The sequence below is a fragment of the Aspergillus wentii genome (genome assembly GCF_001890725.1).
Source record: "Aspergillus wentii DTO 134E9 unplaced genomic scaffold ASPWEscaffold_2, whole genome shotgun sequence".
NCBI lineage: Eukaryota > Fungi > Ascomycota > Eurotiomycetes > Eurotiales > Aspergillaceae > Aspergillus > Aspergillus wentii.
Window position 1 is genome coordinate 4,089,391 of NW_024467833.1, and position 15,516 is coordinate 4,104,906.

Here is a 15,516-nt window from a genome sequence, read left to right on the forward strand (position 1 = left end):
GGGGTGGAATTGTTGCCAACCGAACATCGCACGTCTCGACCCATGCTAGGGAGCTAAAATCAAAGCGAATTGCCCTTTACCGCATGCAAATATCGCAAATCTTTTCAACAGTCTCACAAAGTTCTTAAGGTCTTTTGGTCCACAGAAATAGAGTCCGGGCGTCTGTTCCCAAAGCGGTTATTGAGAAAATCGTCCAATCGGTGCCACCGCCTTATAGTTCCAAGCCCAAGAACTTTTCCGCAACACACCCCAGATAGATACATGGTGATAAATCTGGAAAACTCCGCACTGGATGATTCAGGGGGAAATGCCCAATTTAGGTTGGAGGCTAGGCAGTACACAAGAGCTGCGACCATGGCAATGAACGGTGTATCTCCCACCGAAAATTCCGGATGCTTCCAAGCAGCTCAAGATCTCAAGCCAGCCCCAACGTCAGCTGCAGAGGCCAACAGCTATGCCGGTCATCTGGCTCTCTTCTACCGTGTTTGCGCGTCTATTTTCCCCGAGGATCGTGTACGATACTCAATCGATTCTCAGAAACCCTTTGACTGTCTAAGCTCCGTGATAGGCCCTGTGTGTCCAATTGGCACAAACATTGGAATAAGAAGATACGCACCCTCATTGAGCATCCTTAGGATTGAGGTTTCTCATGTCGCAATAAAGGCTCTGTCCGCTCACCACCCAGATTATAATCCACGTTTCTTTTATGTTAATAATAGGATTAGGCCACTACTGTGGAAGTGAGGCCTCGGTGTGGATCTTAGGATTGAGCATCAAGCGAACATGTCAAATGACTCTAAAGGAAAAGATATTTAGAATGACATTTTGATGCCACTTCGGATAGGACTAGCTCGTCGAAACAGTCGATGAATAGAGAGAAAGCCGAATAGAAATCTTCAATGTAGATTTTGGTAGTCAAAGCCAAGGCGAGTAGAGTTTGGACAAAAGGAAATACATAGGGTAATGTATGACCTCAAAATAGGCTTGAACCCCAATCAGAGCTGTGAATAAAACCATCAAATACGAGTTTCGGACTTATTTAGAGCTCGGGTAAATCCTGGCTTTTTCACCACCATATCGTGACATAAATACGGTACTTGCCACAGTGCCAGTGAGAAACAGCAGGGTGATATGGATGAAATACCACTGCTCCGAATCTAGTGTATTCGCAAACATGAGCCTCTCAATTTCAGCGTCAAGATCGCATTCAAGCTGAAGTTGGAAAGCGTATGTCATGGAGACTGAATTGCTGTCAGACTGCAGACGAAGCAGCTGTTTCATCACATCCACAGCATTGATCAAATATGCCGCCTTGCCTGAGTCATAGGCTCGCTTTTCCTTTGCCCAAGAGCCAAGATCGTTTACGATCAAAATGTGGCTACCGGCCAGCCGGATGAATGTCTTTAACTTCGGATCCTTCAGATCCACATCGGAGGCTGCTGAGAATTTAATACACGCCATAATGTACCTTCATTGTGCACGTCAGCGGTCAATAAGTGGAGCGGTTTGAGGATGCTGTCTCACGGGATTCCTATATCCTCAAATCGATAATCCAAATACTGGTCCATATTTTCGAACCGCTTTGGTGGAGGTTTATGGCAGAAGAATTGCTTGAGTGTTTCAATTACCTCTCGTCCACCATTCCCACGTATTCTGTCCTGCTCATGGAGCTGTTGGATGGTCGAATCGATGTGAGCCTGTCCTGATGATTTGGGAGGATCAATCACATATCCGGGTGAAGAAATCATCCGTGACATGTAGTCATTATGAAAACTGGATACCTGTGCTTGGTTTAGTGATCATCTTCCATAAATGCTATGAATCAGCCACGCCTTACTCCGTATTCATCTTCCAGTTCCCATATCTCTAAATTCATTCATCAGTTTGGAGGGGCTAGTAGGGAAGCAGTTTATTACCATCAAATAACATGACGTACAAGTTCGCCTGGGCCAAGAGAATTGCTCTCGTTTCGTCAGGACAAGGCAGCATATACAGGTAGAATCTGAACCACCCGTCCGCAAAGCTGGACATTTCGCCCCGTGCATGCTCCGCAAAGGTCTTCCCATGTTTGCAAAATATCTCCTTTGCTATACAATCCGAAGCAAAGTCCTCCAGACCTTGGACAGTCTTGTCTAGTTGTGCTTTCCAATGTCTGGTCTGTCCCACAATCTGAATTCCGGTGGGCCAGTATACACTACTCGCTGAAGGGAACAGCATGACGCTATTTCGCTCATCTTCCTTGATGTCTCGTTCGCGAATTACTGGAGATCCTAGGCGTAAGAATATCTTCGATTCTAGGTGCTTGTTCAGTTTCAACGTCGGACGTTGAAGATAACCGCCATGTTCAGAGACATAATTGTAAACATAACGGATAGGATACAGATCGGAATGATCCTCCGGTATCGTCATAGCTTTTGTTTTCAACACCAGCAAGTCAGTTTAGTATAGTATAGGGGAAAAGACCCATATTACCAGTCAAAGATAGTTTTGGCGCAGACTGTTTCTCATGCACCGCGTTTCCACCAGGGGTTCTAAGCCATCGAAAGATGCTCTTGAGAGCAACACTCCCTAGTATCGAGGATTTACTGTCCCGGAGGTAACTCAGAATATTACCCATCATTGAAGAGTTCTTTTGTGCTGTGCTGGGGTATGCGGAGATTGAGAAGAAGATGAAAAGAACAAAAAAAAAAAAAAAAAAAAAAACACAAAACACAAAACACAGGTGATTAACAGTAATATACCTCAGCCATCTGGCTTAAAAGCATTACTCAAGAGAATTGATCGTGATCTGCTGAAGCCTAGTCGATTGTCCATTCTCCCGTACTATGACGCAGAATACGAGGAAATTGGGTTTGAGTAGTTCAGCTGAGCCATGATAAAACACGCCACAATCGTCAAGTAGAAAGGTCGCCTAGTTCACGATATCCACTGATCAGCGAGAAAATTCATACGGTGAAATATCCTTGATCCACTTGATATGTAAATTAACCCCAATTGACGTTTCGACAATTCGGAAAAGAACGCCACAAACATTACACCACCAATCACTTGGAGATCTCACGCATAGACCCCGATTCTATGTTTGGGCATTTCAGCGTACACAGAAACAGCACCCAAGTTGTTAAGCGAGTATCTTACTGGTATTAGATTCAAGATTACTGCTAGAAGAGATATTAAGGTGGAAAAAGGCTGTCCATGGATAATAATCGCTAAAAGCAATATCAGTATTTCAATGGAATCATTTTGTGGAGATCCCCCAGGGCCTAAAAAGTATCAAAAATACCATACTGCTGCAAGATTTTTTTTTTTGAAGGAAGATGTGTACACCGCAATTCTTCTATGTGAAATTCCCGACTCAAAGCGGAAATCTTCCACTACAAATAGTTTGAGAACTTGAAGATCGTATTTGGATCTGCTTCTCAGCTGGTTCTGCAAGCTGGATTGGATCCACATATGGTTGCCGTAGATCTCAGATCGGCGAAAGGCCGAAAGGTAATACACGATTTCGCTTATCTGCGGGGTGCTTGAGAGAAGAAAATTGTCATATATTACGGGAAGCCTACGTGGAATTGGTAGCCGCTGAATACAATCGCTGTGTTTTCGTCATTTACATTTGCCTGCGCGATGGCACTTGTCTTTTACATATCAACGGCAATCATAGCCTACGCCATTGCCTTGGTCGTCTATCGATTGCGGTTTTCCAAGCTTGCAAAATTTCCGGGTCCTCGGCTGGCGGCAGCAACACTCTGGTATGAGTTTTATTATGATGTTATCTGCCGTGGAAAATACATCTTCAAGATAGAGGAGATGCACAAAACATACGGTAACTTCTCAAAAGAGACATTTCTACTTCTGTTGAGGGTCGGACTGACTTCAAATACTAGGACCCATTGTTCGAATCAGTCCTTTCGAATTACACGTGAATGATCCCGACTTCTACGATGCTTTGTATTCCCACACTGCTCCCCGTAACAAGTATGACTGGTTTGCCTCTCAATTTGGTTACATGGACACGGCATTCAGCACTGTTGACCACGACGTTCATCGGCCTCGTCGCAAGGCCATCAGCCCTTACTTTTCCAAGAGCAAAGTGCGCGAGGCAGAGCCTATTATTGAAAAACTCGTCAATAGACTCTGTGACCGCCTCACTGATTTTCAAAATACAAACACTCCCGTTGATATCGCGGCTGCCCTTTCTTGCTTTCTTGCAGATGCTATCAGTGAATACACCATAGGCAAGCCACTTCATCTTCTGGATGATCCGAGCTTTGTACCACATTGGAGAAAGTCAGTGGGCCAGATGGCCGAGACAGCAGGAGTTGCAAAACATATACCGGCCATCCACCTGATAAGAACTATACTCCCGGTGTCTTGGCTGTCAGCTCTCATACCGGGGATGGCGCTCATCAATGACTACAGTACGCAATGTCGCAAGGAGATTGACACCATAATCGAGAATTCGGAGTCAGGCCACAAAAGCCTTGCAGAAAGAAACACACTTTTCGCCGAACTTGTGAACTCAGATCTACCACCACAAGAAAAGAGTGCAGAGCGCCTTCAGCATGAAATGGAAATCATTCTAAGTGCTGCAACAGAAGCTCCTACTATAGTACTGACTACCATCACTTTCTATCTTCTCAATGATCCAGAGAAACTTTCAAAATTGAAACGAGAGCTGGCAGAGGCTGAGCGCTCTCAAGGCCATCCGCTGACAGTCAGTGATTTAGAGCAGCTACCATAGCTGGTATGTGACAGAATCCCACCCTACTCCGCAATATATTAAAATCACGCTTCTACAATAGACAGGCGTCATATATGAAGGACTGAGGTAAACTCTTTGCATCTCTCCCCTTCTATTACTCACCATATATCTTCTTTCTGACTGTCCCTCTAGAATCGGACATGGGGTTTCTGCACGACTCGCTCGAGTGGTCCCAGACCAACCTCTACCATTTCAACTTTGGGTAATCCCACCAAATGTGAGCATCGTGTGATACCAGCAACTCTTTGATACCATGCTCACTGTCTCAGACTCCGGTTAGCATGACATCTGTGATGATTCATCGCAACAGAGCTATCTTTCCACAGCCTGACGAGTTTATACCTGAGCGCTGGGTGAACAAAGAAGAGCGACACCAACTCAGTAGATATATTATATCTTTCAGTAAAGGCTCGCGGATGTGCGCTGGAGTAAAGTAAGTGTATTCCTGTTTATCATACTGACAAATGGAGCTCGGTTGGCTGACTGAGATCATTATTACCAGCCTTGCATTTGCGGAGTTTTATCTGGCAACTGCAAAACTGTTCCAAAGACTGAATATGGAACTATATGATACAACAGTGGACAACGTGACCCTTAAACATGATTTGAACATTCCTCGGTGGAGTCTTGATGGCCCTGATGTCCAGGTCCTCATAAAATGATTCCTTCGAGAGATGGCTCCTAACACCGGTCATCTACTATATCTACAAGCGCCACGAGTTCCTGTTCCATTTTACGCTGTTTCGCGGTAAATGAATGGTTAGGGAATCAGATGATTGGCGAATATTATTGTCACAAGTTTACCGAGAAACCTTAAGACGCCCAGAACATATAGCTGTCTGAGTATCAATGTTACTTCTAATGATATTGGTACATAAAAAGAGAGATAGGATTTATCTATTTCAATCACGCAACGAACTTATAAGAATGTATGGAATGGGCTGATTAGATATTGTATCTTAGATATTGTAGCCCCCTTCTATCCCTTTTTGGTCGCTTCGTTTGAGATGTGTCGTTCGATGGTAGATCAAGATTCCAGATCCCAACAGTATTAAGTATGTGTTGAGATCTTCAGAATTTTCAGCTGTTAAACCCACTTTAGATAGCCATGCCCCTCCGCTCACCGCCACTTCCGTCATCATATGCTTGCGGTGCTTTAAATTGCATACATTATTATAATATATTTTTAAAACTATAATTAAAAAGCATCTACATAACATCTAAATTATGGCCTGTGATAATACTAGTTAATCTATTTGATGCCCAAGGAGGGTTCAACAGGTGGCAAGTTCGTTCCTGATTTTACCCCGCCTAGCACAGCCTGAACCCATAGAAAGCGTGCTATTGGTTGCAGACAACGGAAAACGTTTCCACATCGCATTGGCATTAGATGCTTGACCCATCACAAGATGAGGTTCCTTCAGCTTAATTCACCAGTCCCACAGGCCCGAGGTTATTGGTTCAAACCCCTCATCCAAGGTGGATCTACCATCCAGCTCTGCCGAGCTGAGCTTGTAGCGGCTATAAAGTGCAGGATCCCCAGTTGAACCAGAGTTTGAATACCACAGCTCCCTGCCCTCATCATGGCTCCAGTTCTTTTCAATATCAGAACGGTCGACAGCGCTGGAACAGATAAATTAGAGAGCCGCATCACTTTGGACGAGAAGATTGACGATGGCAAGGCTACTCTTGACACTATTCGGCAGCTTTTGGTGAAGCAAAAGTTGGATTCGGCCAAGTGGGGTGACCCATATTATATAATGCGTCAGTGACTTATGACTCTTAGGGTGCGACTTGCATTCTGTGGAAAGGACGGTGCTCGTGTTGGCGATGACTTTAAATGGAGCATTTACAAAGCCCTTGTCGAGGACGATGAGACAGAGGTAGGAGAAGAGAGACAGTAGTGGGAAATACAGACTAATGTTGATCAGGGAGGTACTGCAAAGAAAGAGAAGACAAACTCCAGAATCCAAACACATGATGTGTACTTTGAGCTGCCCAAAGAAAACGAAACAGAGGAGAAGACACTGAGCAAGCAGGCTCAGGCCGTGCTGGACGGCAAGCTGGACATGGATCTGGTGGTATGCATTTCCCTGAACCGCCAGTTTCTCGCTGACAATCCACAGCAAAACAAACCAGCTCTGATTACCGCGACGCTGAAAGAGCTGGCTAGTACCTACGAGCACAACAAATTCAAGGCTGCCAGTGGTGGTGCTGTCGTGTAGGTCGACACCATCCAACTACTCGACATGGCTAAGAGATATAGAACTGCCGGCTCCATGTCCGAGAATGACTGGGACGTTGTCCTGCGCCACACCCACTACCTGAACGGCTATCGGATGGTCTTTTCCAAGCTTGAAAACGGCACAAAGCAGTTCAAGAGAATTGATAAAGCCCCATATGCCGGTATGTTTTCTCAGATGAAGTGCATGACTGAATCTAACCTTCCCAGCTTTCACCATCCGTCCTCGGAAGATTTTCAGCTCTGAAAAGGCCGATAAATCCATCAATGTCGAGGCCGAGTACCGCATCCCGCGCTATATTGTCACGGATGATTCGTATGTCAATGTGTTTGAGACGGCGAGTTCGCTCTCGGAAAGTGTTGCATCCAGCTCTTTCTCCCAGACGGACATTGAGGCCTCAGCGTAAGCTATACCTGCTATTGGATGAATGTTACATACTGACCCTCCCAGTGGTGGAAGTCTCTTCGGGGCAAGCATGTCTGTCAAGGCTGGCTTTAGCCAAAACGACAGCGAAGCCGTGGCGACGGCGAAGTCGAGCTCATCCAGGTCGATGAACATCACATATAACGTGAGTGCAACTTCAGCTATTGAAAATTGAGTCTAACGAGGATAGTTCCCCCGCGCTGTGCTGTACCTGGACAACAGAAGCTTGGAGTTGACCGAGGAATGCAAGGTGGCCCTCGAAGGAATCAAGGATGAAGAGACCCTGATCCAATTCCACCATGACTTTGGCCACTTCTTCGCGACCAACGTCGAGCTGGGTGGGAAGCTGTTTGCCTCGGAAAAGTTCACCTCGGCCGAATCGTCCAAGGCAGAGGAAAAGGCGAATGCAATGAAGGTCAGCGCCGCTGCCTCGTTCTCTTACGGCGCCTTCGAAGCCAATGTGAGCGCGAGCCACGAGACGCAGAAAAACAGCGCCAAATCCGGTTCAAGAAGCAGCATGAGCAACAGCCTTACTTGGGAGGCTCGTGGTGGCGATACCATCCTTTGCAATGAGTAAATCCTACTACGTGACTATTGATGGAATAATCATGCTAACATTGCTCAGCCCCCCCAACTGGTGCCCGACTGTCAAGCCATCGGCCAATTGGAGAGTTATCAACGTAAGTCGTTCGAGATTCAGGCGAAGCAATGCTAACAGACATAGCAACGAGATGTGATTCCCATGGCGGACTTTATCGGCACCTTCCCCGACTACAAGCACGTCCCGGCCGATGTCGACCGAATCAGGCAGAAAACGAAGACCATCACGGCCTGCAAATTCCGGCTCAAGGCCAACGTCCACGACGGAGTGGACTATGATGAATACTACGGAGTACGCAAGGATAAGGACGAGCAGCGACTGAGTAAGTCTTTCAAATTCGTAAGGTAAACGGGCCAACTAACACAGACAGAGCCGTTCCTGCACAAGTACAGAAATGAAATCCTTCAATGTGACAATGACGAGGTCGCCGAAAGGACTCTCGCCAACGTTGCCCGTTCTCCGCACCTGGCATATCCGGCGATCAAATTCTACCAGGCGCTGGAATCTCGCATCAAAGGCGCTGGGTTTACGGATAACTTCCAAGAATACGTCGGCATTGATAAACTCAACAAGCGCGGCGGAGGGTGCAACTTTGAGGTTGAAGTTGCCACGTTGTCAGACGAAGTACCAAGGGTATGTTACCAGTCAATCCTACCAGTATGTACATACTAACCCGCATCAGCTCAAACTCAACGTCCCCTACTTGATCCGCGCCCACGATGAGACGCACGACACCTTCCTTGCCGCCGACACAGCCGGCAGTTATGGTGACCGGTTCTTTGGGTACCTGTACTATGCGCGCAAGGCCCGCGCCAGCAAGTTCATGTTCCGCAAGGTGGGAGCACGAAGCCAACAGGGCATCATTACCAACGATATGGAGGTGGAGCTGACGCTGTGCGATGAATCGGGAAACCCTTATGCGAGAGTGCAGCGCTTCGAGGGCGACGCTTCCACTCTGGTGGTCAGCAAGTATGGGGTGGAGCGTGACTTCACAGAGACCCATAATGCCACATTCCAATACAACTAGTGTAGGTTCCTTGATCTATCACATATCTGCTAGAATATATGGAGATCGTTCCGGGCTAAACCACACAATCGGTTATTATTCCACCACTACCACGCATGTATTTCATTTTTGTCTCATTGCTGTCACACCATCCAGGTATTTCGAATGGATATTGGTGACTATATAGACCAGCAGATAGACAGAAATTGTCTGAATGAGAAGCATAGAGAGAGCCTTATTTATTTATTTATTTATATTTTTTATCATTTGAATGAATGGCATGAAAGGTATACTGGAACAGACTTGACATATGGATGCTACTGCAGTTCAAACAGTGGATATTTATATCATCTCATTTAACGTCCATTTCCCGCTGGAAAGATGACTTTAAATTGTCTGGATGGCCACCGTCAGCAGCAAGGGATTCGTGCGGTTTGGGCTTCACGTCTTTCTAGGAATGATTATGTTGCTTGGGAATAGGGGTGGGAAGTTGGTCGTATAGAGCCTGATAAATCCACTACAATCAGATAGGATCATTTGTCCACGGACCTTTTGATTCTTTCAGGGGTAAGACTGTTGGGAATTGTTCAAACTATCCATGCGAGTAAGTAAGCGCTTGTATAAGATATATGATTGGCTGTTTGATGCACAATGCCAACACAGACCTGTCGCCCAGCCTCGTTGGAACACAGCCTCGCCTCCTGAACTGCTGCATATTTTGAACCCCTCTCAAATCCTTCTATCGATGGCATTATAGAACTAATCACTGCCTTTTTAAACTCACAACGTCTCTTTTTATTCTCGTATACAAAACCCCGAGTTAGTTGATTCCCCAGGAAGCGTTTTTGTACGCTGCCTGAGACTCTCGAAAGCGATGGATGGGATCTCACTAGCCTTGGCAGTCGTCAGTCTCTTCAGCACCTGCTTGGATGTGCTGGAAAAATACGATGACTGGAAGGACTTTGGTGATGATTCCAGTGTCCTGCTGGCCCGGTTCAATTCCACAAAGCTACGCCTGAAACAATGGGGCCAGGCTGTCGGGATTGAGGGACAGACGCTTCTAGAAAGCCACCATAAGAGCCTTGATGATGCGAATATATTGCTGATCATTAAAAAACATCTTGCTGTTATCCAAAAGGTTTATGGTGGTAACAGGCCATCATTGAAGTCGAAGAGAGACCGGATCGCCTGGGCACTAAGGGACAAGCGCAAGCAGTTCTCCCAGGTTGAACAGTTTGGATTGTTGGTGGACGATCTGCATGATATCGTGCCTCCTAATAGAGAGTCTGCCAATGACACCAAGCAACCCTCTGGTGCGTAATGCTGCTGGTGTCTCTGGGAACAATCTAACAATATTGTTAGGATATCTTGCTCGTGGGACCACTCGGGACTCTGAGTTTGATAGAATTCTAGCTAGGATAGAGGAGGAGATAGAGGGTCGGTTTACGCACATCCCTGAGCAGGCACCGTATAGCTAATTTGGACAGCCGAGACGCGACGCGAGATGAATAAGTGGCTTCTTGGTGGCCAGACCCCGGATGAGTCGTATGGCAGATTGACGAAAGAAAGAGTTGATGGAACTTGTGACTGGATCTTCGACCGCACCTTCTTCAATGACTGGTGCTCATCTGAGTTCAGGGATGATTCGGCAAAGATTCTCTGGGTCAATGGCCCAGCAGGATTTGGCAAGTCGGTTCTGTGTGCAAGAGTGATGGCCCATCTTTCCTCTACCTTGAAGACTCCGATAGTGTGCTTCTTCTTCTCGTCGGACTTTGCGACACGCACGGATCCGTTTGCAGCAATAAGATCATGGCTATCGCAAGTAATGACCTACCCACAAGCCTATGCCTTGGTGGAGCAAAGATGGGCCAGCCAATCCCTCCCAGTAGCCACCCGAACAGATATCGTCACTCTGCTTGGAGATATTGCTCAGACGATACCTGGATGCACCTTCATACTTGACGGTCTCGATGAATGCACATGGATGGAAACAGGTCAATACGCTAACCAGGATACTGTGAGTGGATTCTTGGAGGCGGTCTTCATCGCGGTCAAAGATTCAAAATCACGGTTGATGGTTGTTAGCAGAGACGAACCGGAAATTCGACAAAGCTTCGCTGGTAATGATTGTTGGTTTGCCGAGCACAAGATATCACCCGACGATGTACGACCTGATATCACGGTGTATGCTCGAAGGATGGTCAACATGAAACTATCCAAAAAGCCAGAGATAATGAAGTCATCTCTGTCTCAGAAAATGGCTGATCGCTCCAATGGCCAATTTCTATGGCTGAAGTTCCAACAAGAATCTTTGACAGCCGGAAAGAACCAGAAACAGCTTGAAAGGGCCATTGATGAAACTCCAACTCAGCTCGAAAGTGTATACAAACGTAACTGGATCAGAATATCCCAGCTCTCGGAGTACGATAGAACCAGGGCATGTTCATTGCTTCGCTGGGTTGCCTTTGCCTTGCGCCCACTGACAGTCAGCGAAATCACAGAGGCTGTTCTCATTAACGATGATTTCGAAGACTTTCCAGTGGATGAATTACCGGAGGAAATTGACGATGATTACATTAATACGGAGATAATCGGTCTCTGTGGATCACTCCTCGAGGTGAGACCCTTTCAATCAGACACATGTGCCAGATCAAGTACGATACGTCTACCGCATTTCTCCGTCAAACAATATCTACTGAAGATCTTTTCTGCCGAGGCACAAGCCAGGACTGTGAGTAACGGTTTAAAGCCTTCCACGGAGACATTCATAAACGATCTGCTAGCTAGATGTTGTCTTCGCTATGTGGACTTTGAAAGAGTCTGGGAAGACAGATCTGAGACTGAGCTGAATAATGGGACCTGGTCATTTCGAAGTTATGCAGTAGATATGTGGTATAAACACGCCACGGTGAGCGGCCAGGTTAATTTAGAGGTCCAGGAGCTCATCCACAAACTCTTTGAACTAAACAATCCGAACTGGCATTCGTGGAGAAAGTGGTATGATCGAGACGTCCCAAAGCTGGAAAATATCAAGCATGGGATTCAAGCCACACCTGATTATGGAATTATATGCTATGCAGCCCGGCTTGGGCTGTATTCAACCGTTGAATTTCTGATAACGGAACGCAATTATGACCCGAACGAAATGGATCTGCGTGGCTATACAGCGCTGACAGTCGCATCCCTTGAAGGAAACCTGAAGATAGTGAATCTGCTATTGGAGAAGCAAGCAGACTTCAATGCGGCAAACCGAGACACACGGACACCACTGCTTCTAGCATCATGGAAAGGACATGAAAAGGTGGTGAAGCAGCTACTTGAGAAGGGGGCAGATATCCATGGTGCAACGTCACGAGGATTGACCCCACTGCATTCTGCGTCATGGAATGGCCATGTGAAGGTGGTGAAATATCTTCTAGAGAAGGGAGCAGATGCCACCTTTCAAGGTGAAGACGGAGGAACACCACTATATCAAGCGTCCAGTCGTGGCTCTGTTGAGATTTGCAAGTTACTACTGGAAGAGAAAGCAGATGTTAATATTGGATGCAACAACGGTTGTACACCACTACACGTAGCTTCATCCTGTGGCCATGTTGAGGTTTGCAAGTTACTGCTGGAAGAGAAAGCAGATGTTAATGTTAGATGGAATAACGGTTGCACACCACTACACGAAGCTTCATCTAATGGTCATGTCGAGACTTGCAAGCTACTGTTGGAGCAAAAGGCACAATTCCTTGCTGATAACGTGGGCCGCACGCCACTCTACCTAGCCTCACAGGAGGGCCATGGGCAAGTTGTCAAGCTTCTTCTTGATTGTGGCGCGGACCCTGCAATTGCCGGTAGTGGTGGATGGACGCCGGTCAATATTGCCTCAAAGAATGGCCATATTGATATCGTCAATCTACTTCTGGACCATGGTGCAGACATTACAATTGCTGATAATGATGGCTGGGTTCCAATCATGATTGCGTCGCAGAATGGCCATCTAGAAGTTATCAAACGTCTTCTTGAATATAATGCTGATATCAGCATTACCAACAATGCAGGATGGACACCATTGAATTTAGCTTCATCTCACGGTCAGCTTGAGGCCGCCAAAATACTCCTTAAGAATGGCCCAGACCTGGTGAATGCTATGAATCATGATGGATGGACCCCAATAAACTCTGCCTCAGAGCATGGCCATGTGGAAGTTATTAGGGTACTTCTTCATAACGGGGCAGATATTACAATCCCTAATATTAGTGGATGGGTCCCATTGGGTATAGCTTCAACTCATGGTCGCCTTGGGGCTATTAAACTACTTCTTAAACATGGCCCAGAACTCATCAATACTGCAAATAATGAAGGATGGACCCCATTGAACTCAGCCTCGCAGAATGGCCATTTACAGGCTGTTAAGGTGCTTGTCAACAGTGGCGCGGACTTGAAGGTTACCAGCAACGATGGATGGACTCCTCTACACACAGCCTCAATGAATGGATACGATGGAGTGGTTCAATTACTCCTTGAAATTTCGAAAGTGGACCCCGATATTCGGGATATTGTTGGTCGCACGCCATTATTCTACGCCGCTAAAGAAGGGCATCTTCCAGTGGTAGAGCTCTTACTCTCAAAAAGGGCTTCATTAAATGCTCAAGACCGCTACCACTCGACCCCACTTTTTGCAGCTGTTACAAACGGGCATGAGGGGGTAGTTGAACGTCTAATCGCCTTACCAGAGTCCCAAGTCACTGCCCAGGACGGCTTCGGCAGAACCTTGATCTGGTGGGCGACAAGAGGCGGTTATACAAAAATCATTGAGCTTGTTCGCCCATACTTTCCGAAAGAAGACATTGAGGTTTCTGATATTAAGCCCGTGGTAGGACATTCTGCGACCAGTTCCAGATCTTCTCGGTGGTGCGATGTTTGCACTCGAGATATCTTGTCTGATGGCTACTATTACCATTGCGGGGCTTGCTACGATTTTGATATTTGCTTGGATTGTTTTGAGTCAGATGCCCAATGCCTGGATTCATCTCACGAGTGGTCTCTCTGCCAACCTGAAGTTCCAACGGCTAAATAAGAGAAATGGATGTGGGTTTCTGTTGCTCATTGTCCCCTCATTTGTATGTACACGTGTTTGTTTCCTTTCAGACATCTTATCAATTAACAGGCATGGACTAGGTGTTCTTCCCTGTAGTGTAGATATAGACAAGGTTGAATCCTTATTTCTGTCTCAAATAGAATGGCGATATTAAGCCCGAACAATATTAAATGAAAGTCGTGGGTTACAATATCAATGATCTTAGTTTGGAGCCATGTGCCATTGGTCTCCCACTCTGAATCCCTCTGGAAAAGGATCGGTGGAGTCAAGGACCATCTGTTTGAAGCTCGTTATCCAACCTCGACCCTTGACCGTAGGCAGCACAGCCTGGTAATCTCCGACCTTGGCGGTGCCACGAATCCGGCATACGAACTCCGTGCCAATAATGCTGCGGTGCTTGAAGACTTCTCCTTCAGTGATCTCGCCTCTTTTATGCATGACTGCTAACCTGGCACACGTCCCGGTGCCACAGGGGCTACGGTCGAATCGCCCTGGGGAGACAACCACCGCGTTGGCAGCCACCTTTACCCCGTCTTCGACTTCAACGGGCTCCGTGTATTCCAGCACACTGAATCCCGTGATATTAGGGTTTTCCGGGTGAATGGGTGTATAAGACGCTTCGACGGCACGTTTGATGCGCTCGGCGATTTCAATAAGCTGGCGAGCTTGTGAGTTGTCGACTTTCAAGCCAAGTGATGCAGCGTCAACTAATAGGTACATCATCCCCCCATACGCGATATCAACAGTTACCTCGCCGAGACCGGGGACATGAACTTTATAATCCAGTTCAAGCACAAACGCAGGGACATTGTTGAACTCCACCGCCTTGCATTTCCCCGCTTCACATTCCGCCGTGACGGTAACTAAGCCGGCGGCCGTGTCCAAGGCCAATTCAGTAACAGGTTCTTTCATCGCAACCATGCCGGTTTCCAGTAGCACGGTCGTGGTGCAGATGAGATTCGACCCAGACATGGGCGCGTATTCCTCGCTTTCCATGATTAAGAAGCCGGCATCTGCGCGTGGATCACAAGGTGGGAGAAGAAGGTTTGTATTCATCGACGGGCGACCTCGGGGCTCATTCAGCAGTAATTGGCGGATGTGGTCATGTTTTGTTGAGATGTGAATGAGCTTCTCGGACATTGTGTTGCCGGGGACATCGAGGACGCCGCCAGTGATTACATCGCCCACCTCACCTTCGCAGTGGCATCCAACCACTGTCAAGGAACGCATGAAAGGCATGTTGACGGCTGTAGTTTAGATTGATTTTGGAATTAAGAACCACTCAAAGCAAATACGAGATGTGTTAAGTCAAGAGGATCTTCTTTTCCTATGGATATATATACATATTTGCGACGGGTTCACCTGCCTATTCAATGGCACAATCTATGGTTATCC

The 15,516-nt window shown here is 46.7% G+C and overlaps 5 protein-coding genes across 5 annotated transcripts; 3 read left to right on the forward strand and 2 right to left on the reverse strand.

The window, feature by feature from the left end:
* Positions 1-834: 834 nt before the first annotated feature.
* Positions 835-2,409, reverse strand: ASPWEDRAFT_66415 (terpene synthase family protein; the record flags this gene model as incomplete). Its single annotated transcript, XM_040838849.1, has 4 exons — positions 835-1,468; positions 1,525-1,781; positions 1,838-1,866; positions 1,917-2,409. The coding sequence occupies 4 exons, from the start codon at positions 2,407-2,409 to the stop codon at positions 1,036-1,038; spliced, it is 1,212 nt and encodes a 403-aa protein (XP_040693283.1). The 3' UTR covers positions 835-1,035.
* A 1,215-nt stretch (positions 2,410-3,624) lies between these two features.
* ASPWEDRAFT_150897 (cytochrome P450) lies at positions 3,625-5,602 on the forward strand (the record flags this gene model as incomplete). The annotated part of the gene is made up of 6 exons (XM_040829590.1): positions 3,625-3,823; positions 3,885-4,714; positions 4,803-4,828; positions 4,895-4,979; positions 5,032-5,195; positions 5,265-5,602. 6 exons carry the CDS (start codon positions 3,625-3,627, stop codon positions 5,422-5,424), a joined length of 1,464 nt encoding a protein of 487 aa, XP_040693284.1. The 3' UTR covers positions 5,425-5,602.
* Positions 5,603-6,300: 698 nt separating this feature from the next.
* Positions 6,301-9,317, forward strand: ASPWEDRAFT_37423 (uncharacterized protein). The gene is made up of 12 exons (XM_040834673.1): positions 6,301-6,500; positions 6,549-6,645; positions 6,694-6,843; positions 6,889-6,983; positions 7,029-7,168; positions 7,215-7,407; positions 7,456-7,573; positions 7,619-8,001; positions 8,054-8,108; positions 8,153-8,351; positions 8,400-8,662; positions 8,712-9,317. Exons 1-12 carry the CDS (start codon positions 6,346-6,348, stop codon positions 9,054-9,056), a joined length of 2,193 nt encoding a protein of 730 aa, XP_040693285.1. The 5' UTR covers positions 6,301-6,345; the 3' UTR covers positions 9,057-9,317.
* A 424-nt stretch (positions 9,318-9,741) lies between these two features.
* On the forward strand, positions 9,742-14,211 carry ASPWEDRAFT_384904 (uncharacterized protein). The gene is made up of 3 exons (XM_040834891.1): positions 9,742-10,348; positions 10,398-10,472; positions 10,523-14,211. The coding sequence occupies exons 1-3, from the start codon at positions 9,910-9,912 to the stop codon at positions 14,098-14,100; spliced, it is 4,092 nt and encodes a 1,363-aa protein (XP_040693286.1). The 5' UTR covers positions 9,742-9,909; the 3' UTR covers positions 14,101-14,211.
* ASPWEDRAFT_384902 (proline racemase family protein) lies at positions 14,212-15,423 on the reverse strand. Its single transcript, XM_040834890.1, has one exon. It carries the CDS (start codon positions 15,358-15,360, stop codon positions 14,323-14,325), a length of 1,038 nt encoding a protein of 345 aa, XP_040693287.1. The 5' UTR covers positions 15,361-15,423; the 3' UTR covers positions 14,212-14,322.
* Between the last annotated feature and the right edge of the window lie 93 nt (positions 15,424-15,516).

Coding starts and splice junctions, on each gene's coding strand:
- ASPWEDRAFT_384902 (XM_040834890.1), bottom strand. CDS start 15,360: ATGCCTTTCATGCGTTCCTTGACAGTGGTTGGATGCCACTGCGAAGGT.
- ASPWEDRAFT_384904 (XM_040834891.1), top strand. CDS start 9,910: ATGGATGGGATCTCACTAGCCTTGGCAGTCGTCAGTCTCTTCAGCACC. Junction 10,349..10,397: donor TGACACCAAGCAACCCTCTG/GTGCGTAATGCT, acceptor CAATATTGTTAG/GATATCTTGCTCGTGGGACC. Junction 10,473..10,522: donor GATAGAGGAGGAGATAGAGG/GTCGGTTTACGC, acceptor TAATTTGGACAG/CCGAGACGCGACGCGAGATG.
- ASPWEDRAFT_37423 (XM_040834673.1), top strand. CDS start 6,346: ATGGCTCCAGTTCTTTTCAATATCAGAACGGTCGACAGCGCTGGAACA. Junction 7,169..7,214: donor TGATAAAGCCCCATATGCCG/GTATGTTTTCTC, acceptor TAACCTTCCCAG/CTTTCACCATCCGTCCTCGG. Junction 8,352..8,399: donor TAAGGACGAGCAGCGACTGA/GTAAGTCTTTCA, acceptor TAACACAGACAG/AGCCGTTCCTGCACAAGTAC.